Source organism: Equus quagga, chromosome 17, assembly GCF_021613505.1.
Source record: "Equus quagga isolate Etosha38 chromosome 17, UCLA_HA_Equagga_1.0, whole genome shotgun sequence".
NCBI classification, from domain to species: Eukaryota; Metazoa; Chordata; class Mammalia; order Perissodactyla; family Equidae; genus Equus; species Equus quagga.
This window is the reverse complement of record NC_060283.1, coordinates 13600790-13615879: the sequence shown is the minus strand read 5'-3', so window position 1 is coordinate 13615879 and position 15090 is coordinate 13600790. Positions and strand designations below refer to the sequence as shown.

Genomic DNA, 15090 nt, shown 5'->3' with positions numbered 1-15090 from the left:
CTGGCATGATAAAGGTGCTCAGTGAAATCATAATTCCCTTTCTTTGGATGTGCAATCATTCATCCATTCAATAAGAACATTGAATACCTGCTATGTGCCAGGTACAAAGCTGAGCACTACGGATATAAAGGTGAAGATGACAGACTGCCTGTTCTCAAACCACTATCACTTAGTGGAAAATGGTGACACTTTTCCAGCTAATTGACCTTCAGTAATACCTGAGCCTTTGTTTTATCAACTATAAAACTAGGACAATAAATTAAATATTAAGAGACTAATTGTGAGAAACCGAAGTGGCAGTGCCCAGCAGAGCTACTAGCATATAGGAAACCCTCAGGAAATATTTGGGGAAGGTAGGAGGTAGCCTCTAAGACTCTGTACACCTCTAGGGAATATGAATGCTGTGTGCACTACCTCAGGGCTATTCTTTTCTGCCTACTTCAGAAAACAAGTCTGAAGATTTAAGATTTTATCTCTAAGATTGTTAGCAACACAAATCACAATACTAAAATAAGTAAAACATATTATTTGGCCAGCAGAATTTCTCATAGAATTGAGAGGGGGTGACGTGACTTAGATCATATTTGCTGGGATATAAGAGACTGATATTTGCATGCAGGTGGCTCACTGAGGAATAGTCTTGGGAACAGCTCCTGTGAGGGAGAGGTGGCAGCAGGATCAGACAGAGTGAGAAGTAGGGCTATGATGCAGTCACAACAACAGCCTCAGCCAATCCCTCAGAACTCTGGAGCTGGGATGGCCCTCAGAACCTGTCTCAAGGAGACAAGACAAGGAGGCCAGGCCTTCATATCCCTCACTGACAAGTCTTGGATGCAGGTTACCTGGGGGAGGGGTTGTAACCTTGAGTGAGGTGGCTCCTTTCAGCTGAAGATGATTTCTGGAGGGAGTTCAGCTATGATGTCCGGGAAGCTCATCATGGCATCTTCTATGGGAGACACTGTTATTGACATAAGAGATGCTTGGATTTGAAGAGGGGAAATGTGATGAGTGGCTAAGTAGGGACCTAAAGAGAAGAGGTTGCTGCAATTAACTTGGCTCTTGGATATGACTTTCTCTCCAGCTGTAACCAGGTCCACACGTCATTCAGGTATAAAGAGACCATTATCTGGAGAGAGAAGCAGTAATGTGTTTGTAAGGACAAAGGGTGTCACTATCAGAAACACTCAGGGAGAAGCAAATTAAGTGGGTGCTCGCAAGCACGAAATGGGTTGTGGCTAGCAGCCAGGGCAACTGTGGTATATGCAGTGGTCTGCAGTGGTGAAAGACCTGTCTCAGGCACTTCCTGGATGTGAGAATTTCAGAGGCCACTTCCCCTCCCCAGGCCTCAGCTGCCTTGTCTGTAACACGCAGCATGCAACAGTGGAACAAAAATAGCCCTTAGGTCTCTTTCATCTCTATGTGCCAATAACTCCAGATCTTTATCAGCACTGTTAGCAAGGAAAAATGATTACAAAATGTATGGTTTGGTAATCTCTTCACTTTCTGAAGTAAGTTAAATTTTGTAACAATACTTTCTCTGCATTATTCATTTTCCTACTGATTTGCTAGTTGAAATGTTTATGGACTTCTCTTGTATTATTGAGGGGTTTTCTTCCCCCTGCTCTTTTAACATTTTACATTTCTACTCTATCTTTCAATTTCTTGAGGCTGAGGACTTGACTATTGTTCACTCTACAGTCCCTGCAGGGGTGGTTTTTTTTTTTTTTTGTGCTTGAGATATCAGTTATGTTTTATTACAGAGACCAACTCAGGCTAAAGAGAAAAAAGGAGGTAACTGAAAGGATATCCAAAAGTTCACAGAATCAAAGGGAAACTGGGCAAAAGGCAGGAACCAAGTGCATTTCAGAGGGCTAAGGAACAGAAGCTAGTGGCAAAGAAACCATCTCCTGTCTGGAATGGCCCAACCAGAATCCCATCACTAGGGCAAATGAGCTCCAAGCCTTCATGATGTCTTTGCATCATATGCTTCAGATTCAAATTTGGGAGCATGGGAACTTGTTATTGGCTGAGCTAAGGACTCATGACTGCCCCTCTATGTACCTGAATGCTTTTCTCCTTAGGGATTTCTCTATAGGGGCAGAGAATGAAGGATTCTCCTCACCGTGGCTTCCATAGACTTGGGCAGGCACAGGCAATTCTTCTCCCATCAACCCAATGATTATGAGATCAGTCTCCAAGGAATTTAGAATGACTTTAAGAAGTAAAATGGATTCTAGATACATCAAAATCTGACCAATGTCTGCTGCAACAGGTGCTTAAATAACTTTTTAGGTGGATATGTGCTCACACATAAAATTCTGAATAATTTGCATGAAACAAACAAATGTTTTACTTTAACATGGATACATAAGCAGAACTGTTCTAAATGTTGTCCTACAATACTTGGGATTCTGCCTTTAGCTCTGGAGTTTGAATCTGTAGTTTAAATTTGAAAATCTCAAACTGAAAGAGAATACCCAACAAGTTGGACACCAAGTTATAGGATTCCAAACTTATTTTCCATTATTTCTCTTCATGAATATTACACTACAGGCAAACAGAAGACTGTTTGCCAAATAGATCTGTATAGCATTCTTCCCCTGTCACTGTATCTACCTATCTTGTCCAGGGCAAATGTTATTTTCTTCAATTCCTCCCCCTTTCAGGATCTATTCTTTCTCTATTCTATCATAGCATTTTATATATGTCTCCTGTTGATTTTTACCCTTTTCTACATACAATTAAAGTTACATATATGCATTATTCATTTTCCTACTGATTTACTAGTTGAAATTCTTATGGACTTCTCTTGTATTATTGAGGGGTTTTCTTTCCCCTGATCTTTTAACATGTTACGTTTCTACTCTATCTCAATTTCTTGAGGCTGAGGGCTTGTCTATTATTCACTCTACAGTCCTTGCAGGAGTGTCTCTTAAATATAGGAGCTCTGTTGGATATATCTTTTTTTTTAACATTTGTAGTGTGAAATACATCTTATACAGAAGAGTGCATAATAGAAATTTATATAAACTCTGAATACAGGAGCTATATTTGATTTACCTTTTTAAACATTTTAATGTGATATATATATTCACTCTGATATATATAGATATATATGTATATGTGTGTGTGTGTATATATATATATAAATACACACACACATACTAAAAAAGTACATAAGACATCTAGGTTGAGTTTAATAATAGTTACAAAGCAAACACCAATATGTCCATCATCCAAGTATCCAAGACGGGAATAGAGCAGAGGCCTCCATATATTCACTCCCACACATTCTCTTTGTAACTGTTAGTGGTTTTGCTTTATTTTTATACAACAATAGAAAAATAGCTGAAACACTTAGGAAAAAACACAAAAGTGTGTTTAGTTTCATCACTAATCAGGGAAATGCAAGTTAAGACACCAATAAAAAACATGAGCCTCTCTCCAAATCAGCATAATTTAAAAGCCCAGTAATAGCAAGCGTTGGCAGTGGGAACTCTCACACACTGTTGATGGATGGAAGTACAACCACTTTGGAAAAGAGTGTCACATTATTTAGTAAAGTCGAAAATGTATATAACCTACAATTCAACCCTTCCACCTTCAGATATATATACCCAAGAGAGCTGAATGCATATGTGCACTGAGGTACATGACCAAAATATTCACCTCAGCATTGTTCATCATTACCCTCAGACTAGAAATAAGCCAAATTAACATCAACAATAGTCTGGTTAAATTTTGTGTTTTTCTATTGAGTCATCTGTCTTTCTCTCATTTATTTGTAGCAAGTTTTTAAAAATATATATATATATATGAAAAAACATATATATATATATGTCATACATGCGTATACACTAACTTTTTGCTGGTTAAATATGCTACAAATATCTTATCCCACTACACAGACCAACAACTGAGAAATTCTATGTTATAAACAGGAGGTAGGATTCTTGCCTTGGATCTGGATAGTTGAGTGGTGGGATCCTACAGAAGTCTCTCTATAAGTATGACATCTCTATAGGACCACAATTGCTCTCATAGGTACAGGCTCTTCATCCATTGATGAGAACGAGTCCTAATTACCATAAAAGTAATGAACTGAGGAGTTGGTGGTTCACTGATTTCTAATCTGAGTGGTTTACCTTTCTTACAAGCTCTTGCCAACAGAAGCTCCTGCCATGTGCAATCCCATCTCCATACCTCAGTTCAAGTGTGTCTCTGTTAGTCAGGAACTCCTCATCTAGCTCTGCTTGTAATATAATTACCAGCACCAATACGAATGTTAGAAAGAAGGTAGCAATTTTAAAAATGCTTTGCTGCCCATTGTCTCATTTGACCCTTACAACACCCTTGAGGAAGGTGTAACTACTGCTGTTATTCCACTTTGATGATGAGGAAATTGGCTCATACAGAAATGGCTTTTCCATTCTCACAGCCGGCAAGTGCTAGAGTTTTGACCAGAAGCTAAGTCTTCTATCTTGGAATAACAGACTCCTTCTACATTATTCCTTCACAGCCTGGCTCAAGTTCTACCTCCTCCAGGGAGCTTTTCCTGTCCATGGGATTCTTTCTCATCTCTGGAGAGGTCCAATCATTATTTTCTATACCATTTACTTGTCAATTACCATAAATACCTTGAATAGTCATTTATCTAGAATTGTGTCCTTGTTCCACTGCACCGTTTGCAAGCTGCTCCTGAAGGAAGAGCAATGTTGTAAATTTCCTGGTTCCATCAGAGACCTCACACCATGCCTTTCTTGCAGCTTGTGTTTGGCAAACATTGGCTATTCCTCTGTGGGCCACGGCATTCAAAGAACCAACTCCAACCATTGAGACTGAGAAGAAATGTGCCCTGATCCATTCATGTTCCATAGAGTATAGGAAAACTTCCTGCCAATAAAGTTATTGAACACCGAGTCATCAAACTCAAAGTGAATTACATCAGTCACCATATATATAGGAGGATTTGCTTGGTTGAAGTAGGAATTGCATCTTATCGTCTTACATTTGTTTGTATTCTCCAGAGGGCCTTTCTACAGGGACTTATGGCAGGGACTTATGAAAAACTCTCTGTAAATGATTTATACATCAAGTAAGTCTGTATTGAAATTTACTAAAATATAAGGGTACTTTTCTTTTCTCAGAGAATTGAGCAGGGAAGGCAAGACTTAAGTTCAAATCTTGGCTCCTCTTGTTAACCATAGGAAGGTAAGTTAACATCTCAAAGCTTTGGTTCCCTCAACTGCAAAATTGAAGCACAAAAATCTATCTCATGGTGATTGGCTGGCCCAGTGGCACAGTGGTTAAGTGCACACGTTCCAGTTGGGTGGCCCAGGGTTCGCTGGTTCAGATCCCAGGTGGGGACACAGCACGCTCAGTAAGCCATGCTGTGGCAGGCGTCCCACATATAAAGTGGAGGAAGATGGGCGTGGATGTTAGCCCAGGGCTAGTCTTCCTCAGCAAAAAGAGGAGGATTGGCAGCTTAGCTCAGGGTTAATCTTCCTTAAAAAAAAAAAAAAGTCTACCTCATGGTGAACAAATGAAAGCAAAAATGTCTTTTGATACATCAAGAACTGTACAGAATGAAAAGATGAATAAGAGTCAGGTAAGATTTGGTTCTCTGTGAGTTTAAGCATGTTAAACTGTGGGAATCAGGGTTTTCAATTGTAAAATGAGAGGCTCGGTTTAGACTATTTTTAAAGAGTCTTGGAGGGCTAAAGAGTCAATGATTCTGTAATTTTAGCTTCAATTGTTAAGGACTGCTGATATTTTAATTTACCTTTCCCTATACATAAAGCTAAACAAGTCATCTAATTCACAAAGGGAGCCTGCTATTCATAACAATTCAATCTTGAATCTTTTTTCAAAAGGATAATCTAGGGGGGCCGGCCCTGTGGCTGAGTGGTTAAGTTCGCACACTCTGCTTCAGCGGCCCAGGGTTTCACCGGTTTGGATTGGCTCCTGGGCATAGACATAGCACCACTCATCAGGCCATGCTGAGGTGGTGTCCCAAATGCCACAACTAGAAGGACTCACAACTAAAAATATACAACTATATACTGGAGGTGGGGGGGTGTTGGGGAGAAAGAGCAGGAAGAAAAAGAAGATTGGCAACAGTTCTTAGCTCAGGTGCCAATCTTTAAAAAAACAAAAAAAAGGATAATCTATCCTGATATAAATAATTGTCCTGATTTTTGTTTTCACATTCTATTTTTGGACATTTCAGAAAGGAAATCTTCCTGTGTGCCTTTATTGCACTATCTTGAGCTATCAGCCTTACTCATAGCGTCTCTCATTCACCAGACCATTTCTGCAGGGAGAGGGTGGGCGTTTTTAATAACCAAATCAGCATTTAGTCTCCATTTGACAGATTTCCCAAGTAGAAATGAAAAGCTCCCCACAGTAATGTGTATTCTGTAAATTGATGTCTTACTGGCGACGAGATGTCTCCTTCTGAGTAGCTTCTGTAAATGAATTCTTGTGTAATGTCAGCTTGAACTGTGTCTGCTGGAGAACTGGGAGATTTGAGGACAGGAAGCTAAACGAGTGGAAATCAAGGCTTGGACTTGGTTGGGGTGGGGAGAGTGAGGGAGCTCAGGAGCCCGAAGTGGGAAGTACAAGGACAGATAAGTGAGAGCTGTTACAGGAATCTCAGTTGTATCAAACATGCATTCATTATGAAGGGCATGTTCACATACTTTATTTCATGTTATCTTCACAGTTTATCGTATATGTTGGGTTCAAAGACATTAAACTAGTTTCTTGAGGTCACACAACTTGTAAGAAAAGTGAGGATTTTCATCCAGCTCTTGATACTAGATCTAGTATTCTTTTACACCCATCTGCAGTCAACTCCAACACTAGTTTGAGATGACTTCAACAGAAAATATGTAGACTTTAGGCCTTTAATTCTTAGAATATCCACATACTTTTCTGCCTAAACTGGGGTGTAGAGGCATAAAGAAATGCACCCAGAAACACACCTTACAGTGTACTGTATTCGTTATGATTACAAACCACAGACTTTAATTTTCACAGGGAACTAATAGCTTAGTGGTGAGGAATGTTCTTGTTTGGGCTGAGGATAGGAAAATGTCGAAAAGAAAAAGAAGAAAAAGAGAAGGGGGAGAAGGAAAAATGAGGAAGTAGAAAAGGAGGAACAGGAGAAGAGGAAAAGAAGTCAATGATATCAATCAAGTAGGAAAAGAATCTAAGACTGGAATGTACTCAGAGGTTGATAGGAGCTTCCCAGACTCATTTCCAAATCTGGGCACCCTTGAACTCTGTAACTTCTCTAAGTCCCTGAGACGGACTCCTATGTGAAGTGGATCCTGGTCTTTAAAGGCCATTCTTCTAGGTATGTGACTAGTTAGGCCTCACTACTAAATAGGGAAGGAGAGGATATATGAGGCAAGTCTAGGTTGTCAAGGTCTTGGATCCAGGAGATGCTCCTGATCTCTTTAAGTGATGATGGCCTTGTACCAGAGAAAGTTGTTCCTATAGGTGGGCCTCATGTTCCCAAACCCCTTTTCTGCTCCTCTCTCCATAAGACCAATGATCAACCCTCTTCAGACAGAGGCTGTCTTATGCATAACAAAGTTTGATAATCTCAAAACTAATTTGACCTTCTAAGCCCCCTGATTTAGCCCATCAAGATTTCCAGTTTTCACATTTAAAATAAAAATTCCTTTTTTGTTTTGAGATCTTGAAATCATGAAATATCTGGTAACTTAGACTAACTGTATCTATAAACATCATTAAGAGTTTATATGTGAAAAGTAAAATTAATCACCACTCCCTTCCCACGCACACACATTTGCTCACACAATCTAGCACATGAGACCAGACCTGAAGATGGACTTGAGCTGTGCATCATCATGACATTCACATCTTACGAAGTAAAATTCCACAGGCTTTTTTATTCTTGAGTATCTAATTACAGAGACTCATAATGCAACAGGGATCCAGAAGTGAACTGAATTATTGAAAAAACAGAAGCAAAAAGGGCACGGAATGCTATTATGTTTATTCACAATAGATCTACCAAACTTAAGGGTGTTGAGAAATGCAACCATTTAACTCAGAAGGCAAACATCCTCTTTTACAGTTCTTGGGGGAAAAAATACTTTTTTTCTCCAAACCTTCTGCAAGTTTTGGTAATTATGCTAGACAAAGGCCAAAAGTATAGAACAGAGTGAGAGCTCTCTAAAGAAAGATATGTTTATTCAGGTTAAAGTTTAAGCAATTTATCTACTGAAACTGTTACGTACACAACATGCTAATAGTTTCCTACCAAAGTTGCTCCAACAATTTAACAGAAGGAGATGAAGAATACAGAGGTGCATGACCGATGAGTGGCTGTGCAACTGTGGGTGGGCACAGACAGATGGGAGATTGTAGGAATTTAATACAGGGTCACCCTGACTCTTGGTCCACTGCCCTGTCCTTTAAATTACAACCTTCTCTGAGACATTTTCAAAAATATTGAAACACCCTTCATCAGCATTAGAAACTTTAACTTTCAAACCCATGGACCAAAAAACTGAAAAGCATAACGCTATGCATTCCAGTTGATAAATATTATTCAATGAAGATGTGATTCTTACCCCAGATTTTAATAGTGAATGGAAATTTCTTCCAAATAAAAATAGGAAAGGGGAAATTCAGGGCATTCAGTTCATACTTTGATCTTCTGCTTTAAACTATGTCAAGAAACTAAATGCAAGAAGAGTTTAAACATCTCATGGTATTGCTCAATAAATATAAGATTATCTTCTGCTTTTATGATTTCTCCTAATAGCAGAAGCAACCACTATTCTTGGAGAAGAAAGAAATGAAATCTGCCAAACTTCAAAAAGTCAGGATGGCATCTAGATCTGAGGGATTACCTTAGTTACCTGCCTACTTCCTGTTCACACTTAAAGATTGGGGGTAAAATTTATTGAGCATTTTCCAGGCAGCATTTTTAACTTCTTTGTTCCTAAGGCTGTAGATCAAAGGATTCAGCATAGGAGTCACAACAGAGTAAAATACAGATGCTACTTTGTCTGTGTCCATGGACTGGCTGGAGCTGGGATGTAAGTACATGAAGATCATTGGGCCACAGAAGATGAACACTGCAGTGAGATGGGATGCACAAGTGGAGAAGGCTTTCTTCCTTCCTTCGGCAGATCTCATCCTTTGAATTGCCATGTATATGAAGAGGTAGGAAATAAGGATGACAACGAGGGTGAAAAAGACATTGAAGCCCACAACAAATAAGACAACCAACTCGCTGATGCGTATGTCAGAGCATGAGAGAGCCAAGAGTGGAGGCATGTCACATAAAAAATGATTAATCTCATTAGAATCACAGAAGGAGAGTCTAAAGGTGTCTGCTGTGTGGATGGAAGCATTGAGGAAACCACAGACATAGGAGCCGATCGTCAGGAGGGCACACACACCTGCTGTCATGGTGGTGGTGTAATGAAGAGGCCTACATACTGCTGCATGACTGTCATAGGCCATGGAGGCCAGGAAGTAGCACTCAACAGTGCCAAAACCCGCAAAGAAGAAGAACTGAGCAGCACATCCACTGTAGGAGACGACTCTGTTCTCTGGCTGCAATGCAGCCACCATCTTAGGAACTATGGCTGATGAGTAACACAGATCTACAAAGGAAAGGTTACTGAGGGAGAAATACATTGGAGTGTGGAGGCGAAAGTCTGAGTAGATGATCACCATCATCCCAGCATTCCCAACAAGAGTGATGAGTTAGACAAACAAAAATACCAGGAAGAGAGGAACCTGAAGATTGGGGTCATCTGTTAATCCCAAGAGGATGAACTCTACCATCTCTGTGCTATTCTCCATTAAGGTCAAGTTGAATTTAGCCTGATGATTAAAGAAGAGGAGTCAAGGAAACTCAGATGAAAGTATAAGAGGAATAATGGAATGATATAAAAATAGAAAACTAATATATATGAAGAATGCACTATGTGTAAGGCACATCCTGGACCCCTCCATTATATTACAGCATTTAATCCTGTGAGATAGGTGGTATTATGCTCATTTTACAGATGAGAAACTTAAGGCTCAGGGAGCTTAATATTAACCAAAATAACCTAATTAGTAGGGGTCAGAATCAAAGTTCACACCTTTATATGTCTGAATCCAAAATCTACATGCTCAGAGCCTGAATTATTCTGTTTACATCATATAAAAATTATGATGAGTCTGGTAGGATAGTTTTTAAGGTTTATTTATTCAATTTTAAAAAACCAAAAAGACAACAGTATGAAGTAAAAAGTAGAAATCCCTCATTTCTTGTCTTCTTATTTCACTCCCAATGCTATAGCCTCTATGGATATTACCTGACATATTCTATGCACGTATAATTATACGGTATTAATCATAGAAATCATAATATCTTACAATATGCCAGGCACTTCTCCAAGGGCTTTACTTATAGATAACCCACTTAATCCTCACACCAGCTCTTTGGGATTGATTTTATTGTTTTCCTCATTTTACACAAGGATAAACTGTATACATGATAATACTCCATTCTTTAGATTCCAATTTTTCATCTTTATAAACAATGCTCTATGATATAAAATAGGCAAACACAACATTTTGCTTTCTTATGTGGATTATTTCCAGTTGGCAGTATATTTTATACTTGGATTCCTTTTCCTGGCTACTATCTGCTCCTAAAATCTAGTATCTTTTAGATGGGGACTGAAGAACTATTATTATAAATAATAATAATAAAGTAACTATTGCCCAAAGTCACATAACTGGGAAGTGTTGGAAGTGGAATTAAAGCTCTGGTCTGTCTGATATTAAATCTAGAGCTCTTAACTACAACTTTTAATGTCTTTATGAGTTTGTCCTTCAACAGTGATTCAATAGAAATTTATATTTATACATTTACATGGAGATATATATATCTCCACTTCGTCTCGGAAGTCTTCTTTATTGATCCTGGTTACAATTAAGTCCTCTCTTCTCTGAAAAGCACTTGAGTCTCAGTTGATTCATACAATTATTTGGGCAAACACCAAGCTCCTTAACTAGCTCTAGCCCCTTGGGTCACTGTCTTCATCCCCTCTCGCCCACCCAGCATCCCATGGCCTCTTGTACATGTAAATAAATATTGGGTGAATTGAAAAGAACATCAATAGCAAAGTGTTTAAATATTTTTTCAAGCTACCTAACCCCACAACAAACAGCTTATTGTTCTCTTGTTTCGCTGGGTTGGTGTTTCCTGCAGATATATTAGCTTAGACTTGTAGTATGAAAACCATTCAGAAGGAACAGTGAGATTGGGGACAAGCAGGCATGGAGAAAGGCTTGTGTCCTAATTCTAGTGCCCTGTCTCGCTCCTATTGTTTTTCCTCCACCTGAGGTCTTTACAGTCTTTTCGTGTCCCTGGAAGCAGAGTGAGTGGGAACAGGCTCAACCAAGGGAAGAGAGAAAAAGTGTGGAGAAAGGAGAAACAGGAAGAAACAAGGGCCTAGAAGGAGAAAATTGCCACAGCTCTGCTTGAACTTGGCTTACCTTGGAAAGCAACTGCAGTGATCACAGTGGTAAGAAGCCATTTTTATACCACAAGAAGAAGGGGACAAGCCAGCCCATCCTGTTTGGATGACCATTACACACACGAGTTGTGGGTGGCCTCACAAGAATTGGCTCAAACAGCTTGTGAAACACTATTGGACAAGAACCATGATGATACTCCACTCCCTCGTTTCCAATTTTTCACCTTCACAAACAATGCTCTAGTGAATAATACCCTTATAGATGTCTTCTCATGTCTCTTTTTGTCCTGAGGATAAATTCTTAGAATTTCCCATTTTGGGTCACTTTTTTGCTTATTGACAGTTTTCCAACCAGTAATGTACCAACTGACTTCCCAACCAACAGTCCTTCCCATTACATTTATCCTGTTCTTTTGATTTTTTTCTTTTGACTTTTTGCAAGTGTGTGCACTCTCTAAATTAGTAGACACAATATTCTGTGATCTATAATAGGCAGTTTCCTGATCTTACATATTAGGAAACTGAGGTATGTGGTGGCCCTCAAGGTCACACAAATACTTAATCGCACAATCTGTATAATCCTCCAGAGCAGGATTTCTCAGCCTTGGCATTACTGACACTATGGGTTGGACAATTCTTTGGTGTGGGAGTGAGGAGGCTGTCCTGTGCATTGCAGGATGTTTAGCAGTATCCTTGGCCTCTACCCACTAGATGCCAGTAACACACCCCCTTCCCCAGTTGTGACAGCAACAATGCCTCCAGACATTGCCAAATGTCTCAAACCTCCCTGGGGGACCAACATTGGCCCCAGTTGAGAACCACTGTTCTAAAGTTTATAAAACTCTAGTACATTCACATCTTCATTTAATCACAATTCCATGAATTACATATATTATAAATATTACAACATACATATATATGTTAATACCTATATTTGTGTATAGATATATATGTGAAGAAACTGAGACTTGGTGAGATAAATGGCTAACTCAGGGTCTAGAGCTGTAGCCAAATATTACTGCTCACTGGTAGGGGGAGTCCAGGAAGAGAAAACTGCTTGCCAAGCACTGTGGTCCTTTGACTAACGAGATGTACACCCTCCCATCTCATAAACCAGCCTCTTCCCAACACAAGGTCGGATAAACAACCAAGAAAAACTCCAAGAATCAAAGACAGCTGACTTAGTGTGGATTCTGAATTATTTTCTAAAACACCTTCTCAAACGCTGAGTCGATCAATTTCCTTGGTTAATACTGACTGCCTGACTATAGTCTCCTAAGCTGTAGGTCTGATTTCTAGCAGCTATCACATGCTCCCAATATGGAAATATCCCAGACTGCCGTCTTCATACATTAGCAATTATCAGTCAAGGTACTTTCCATGCTCTCCTGATGGACAACCCTTTCCAGTATGCATTGCAGTCACTGTTAATAAACGTGTCTGGATCCAGAGCAGCAAAGAGAAATTTGGAGTCAGTGCAGAGACAGGAAAGGCTTCTTTTGCCAGGCAGCATCCCTGAAGGGTTGCAAGGCCTGAATCCAAATCCTGCTGCTGCTGCTGATGCTGCTATGTTGCCTCCCACCCAAGTCCTGCAATGGCCAAGCTTTTCTGCATGGGCCTAAAATAAATATCAGAAAGAGTCTTGGAAAAATGAATACACTTTTTAAACATTTAAAGACAGTATGTGAAAGACTGTTTTATTTAATATTTCACAAATGAGAAAGTGTGCTGAAAACTGGAAAACATTAATTTTATGGATTATTATAGTTCTAAAGAGAGAAAGAGAAGTCTAAACCACCAAGATAGATGAAATAGACATTTCATCAAAATTGTTTCTAAAGGGGTTTGAACAATCACCCCCATCCATCACATCCCATTTGGGAAGTTCCAAAGAAGACTTTCAACAGACGATTATTGGATTAAATTCCATGAAGAAAGAGACAAGATCTGTCACTGTTTTGTGCATCATTACTCACTACCCAAACTAGTGCCGGGCACATAAGAGACTGTTAAATATTTGTTAAATATTTGAATGAATGGGCTAGAAGCTCAATAGTTGAGTTAGAATAATAGCTTTAATGCTTACTAGCTGCGTCATTGTAAGCAAGTCAATTTCCCTCCATCAATAGAAAATTAATTAAGACAAAATATAGGAAAATCCAGTCACTGTGTAGTCTATAGTCGGTGCTCAATACGAACTAGTGTATTTGTCTTGCTATTAAACAGTCAATCATATGAACTTGGTTCCTGGATTTTATTAACACCAGTTGGCAGGAACATTCTATTCAGCAATGACTATGTCAGTGGCTGTTAAAGAAACAGTGACCCAAAATTACCTATGGCAGGCTCTGTCCGTCTCAATTTTTTATGAGACGTGACAGAAGAGAGTGGGAAAAAATGGAATTGAGTCATTTTTTATCCCTATTTCTGAGCCCCTTTCTCCTAGATAAACCCATTATTTCTTCCCACAAAGTGAAGAATACTTCTTTAAAAAAGGTCAGGGAAAACATACTTACTTCCTTGGGAATTATGAGATCTCCATTCAGAACTGCCTTCAACTACCGGACTTTTTGAAGTCTGAAAAAGAAAAGAAAAGCTGTTCAGTCTCTGAGGACCTCAGATTTCAAATACTGAAAGATTTCCTACGGCTGTGTGGTAAAAGTGTAAAGGCAGTTCAGCTGCCATTGCAGTGTGTTTCAGAGCCTGAGTGAGTTATATCAAACCGTATGATGGGCTGGGATCAGCTAGGCCAGTTGCCTTGCCTGGCACGTATGTAGATTCGGGACCCTCTGGAGAGAAGTTCCCTAAGGCCCCTACCCCAGTCCAGAGCTCAGAGACATGCAAACAACCACTCAAAACATCACTTTCCTGAGGGAATGAAACATTATTGCGATACGGAGGAGCCTTAAAGGCCAGGGGGAGCCCCGATTCTTCAAGCGCATGCTAAGATTATGGATGATCAAGTTCCATCAAAAATGCCTTCAAAGTTGCTGGAGGGTCCAACCATCCCCACTCCGCCCACGGAAGACTTCCTTTGAGTTCTGGGATTTGGCTCTTTAATACTAAATTGGGAGAAATTTTAAAATACCAAATATAGAAAATAAAGTTAATCAGAATCTCCATTTTGTCTAAAACCAACTCTGACCAAAGAACCCCAAGTTCTAAGGAGCTTTATGGATCAAAACACTTTCAGGAAATTTTTTTCCAATCAACTTGGTTTTAAATTAGCTTTAACATGGTGCTCACAGGAAGCAAAGGATTCTATTTCAATCCCTACTGAATGATCATGTATTGGATGCTTCCTATATTTCAGGCCTTTGTTAAGTACTATGTGTGTGTTATTTCACTTAATGTTCACAGAACTCTATGAGAAACGTAGTATCTTAATGTTCACAGAACTCTACAAAAAATGTAATAAGTGAAGCTTATTTACCTTCTCTTTTTCTTCCATGAAAATATTTTCATGGAAAAATTTCCTGTTGGAATAAATTAAAATATATTTGACAAAAGAAGAAATGAGAAGTGGCCGAGTAGGTGGCAAGCTAAGTGATATGAGGCTAAAGAT

General features: G+C 39.3%; 1 protein-coding gene across 1 annotated transcript; it reads right to left on the bottom strand.

Annotated features, from left to right (window-relative positions):
- Positions 1-8904: 8904 nt before the first annotated feature.
- Positions 8905-9858, bottom strand: LOC124229320 (olfactory receptor 1444). The gene is given in 1 exon segment (XM_046644483.1): positions 8905-9858. A coding segment is annotated over 1 exon segment (951 nt). The 5' UTR covers positions 9856-9858.
- Between the last annotated feature and the right edge of the window lie 5232 nt (positions 9859-15090).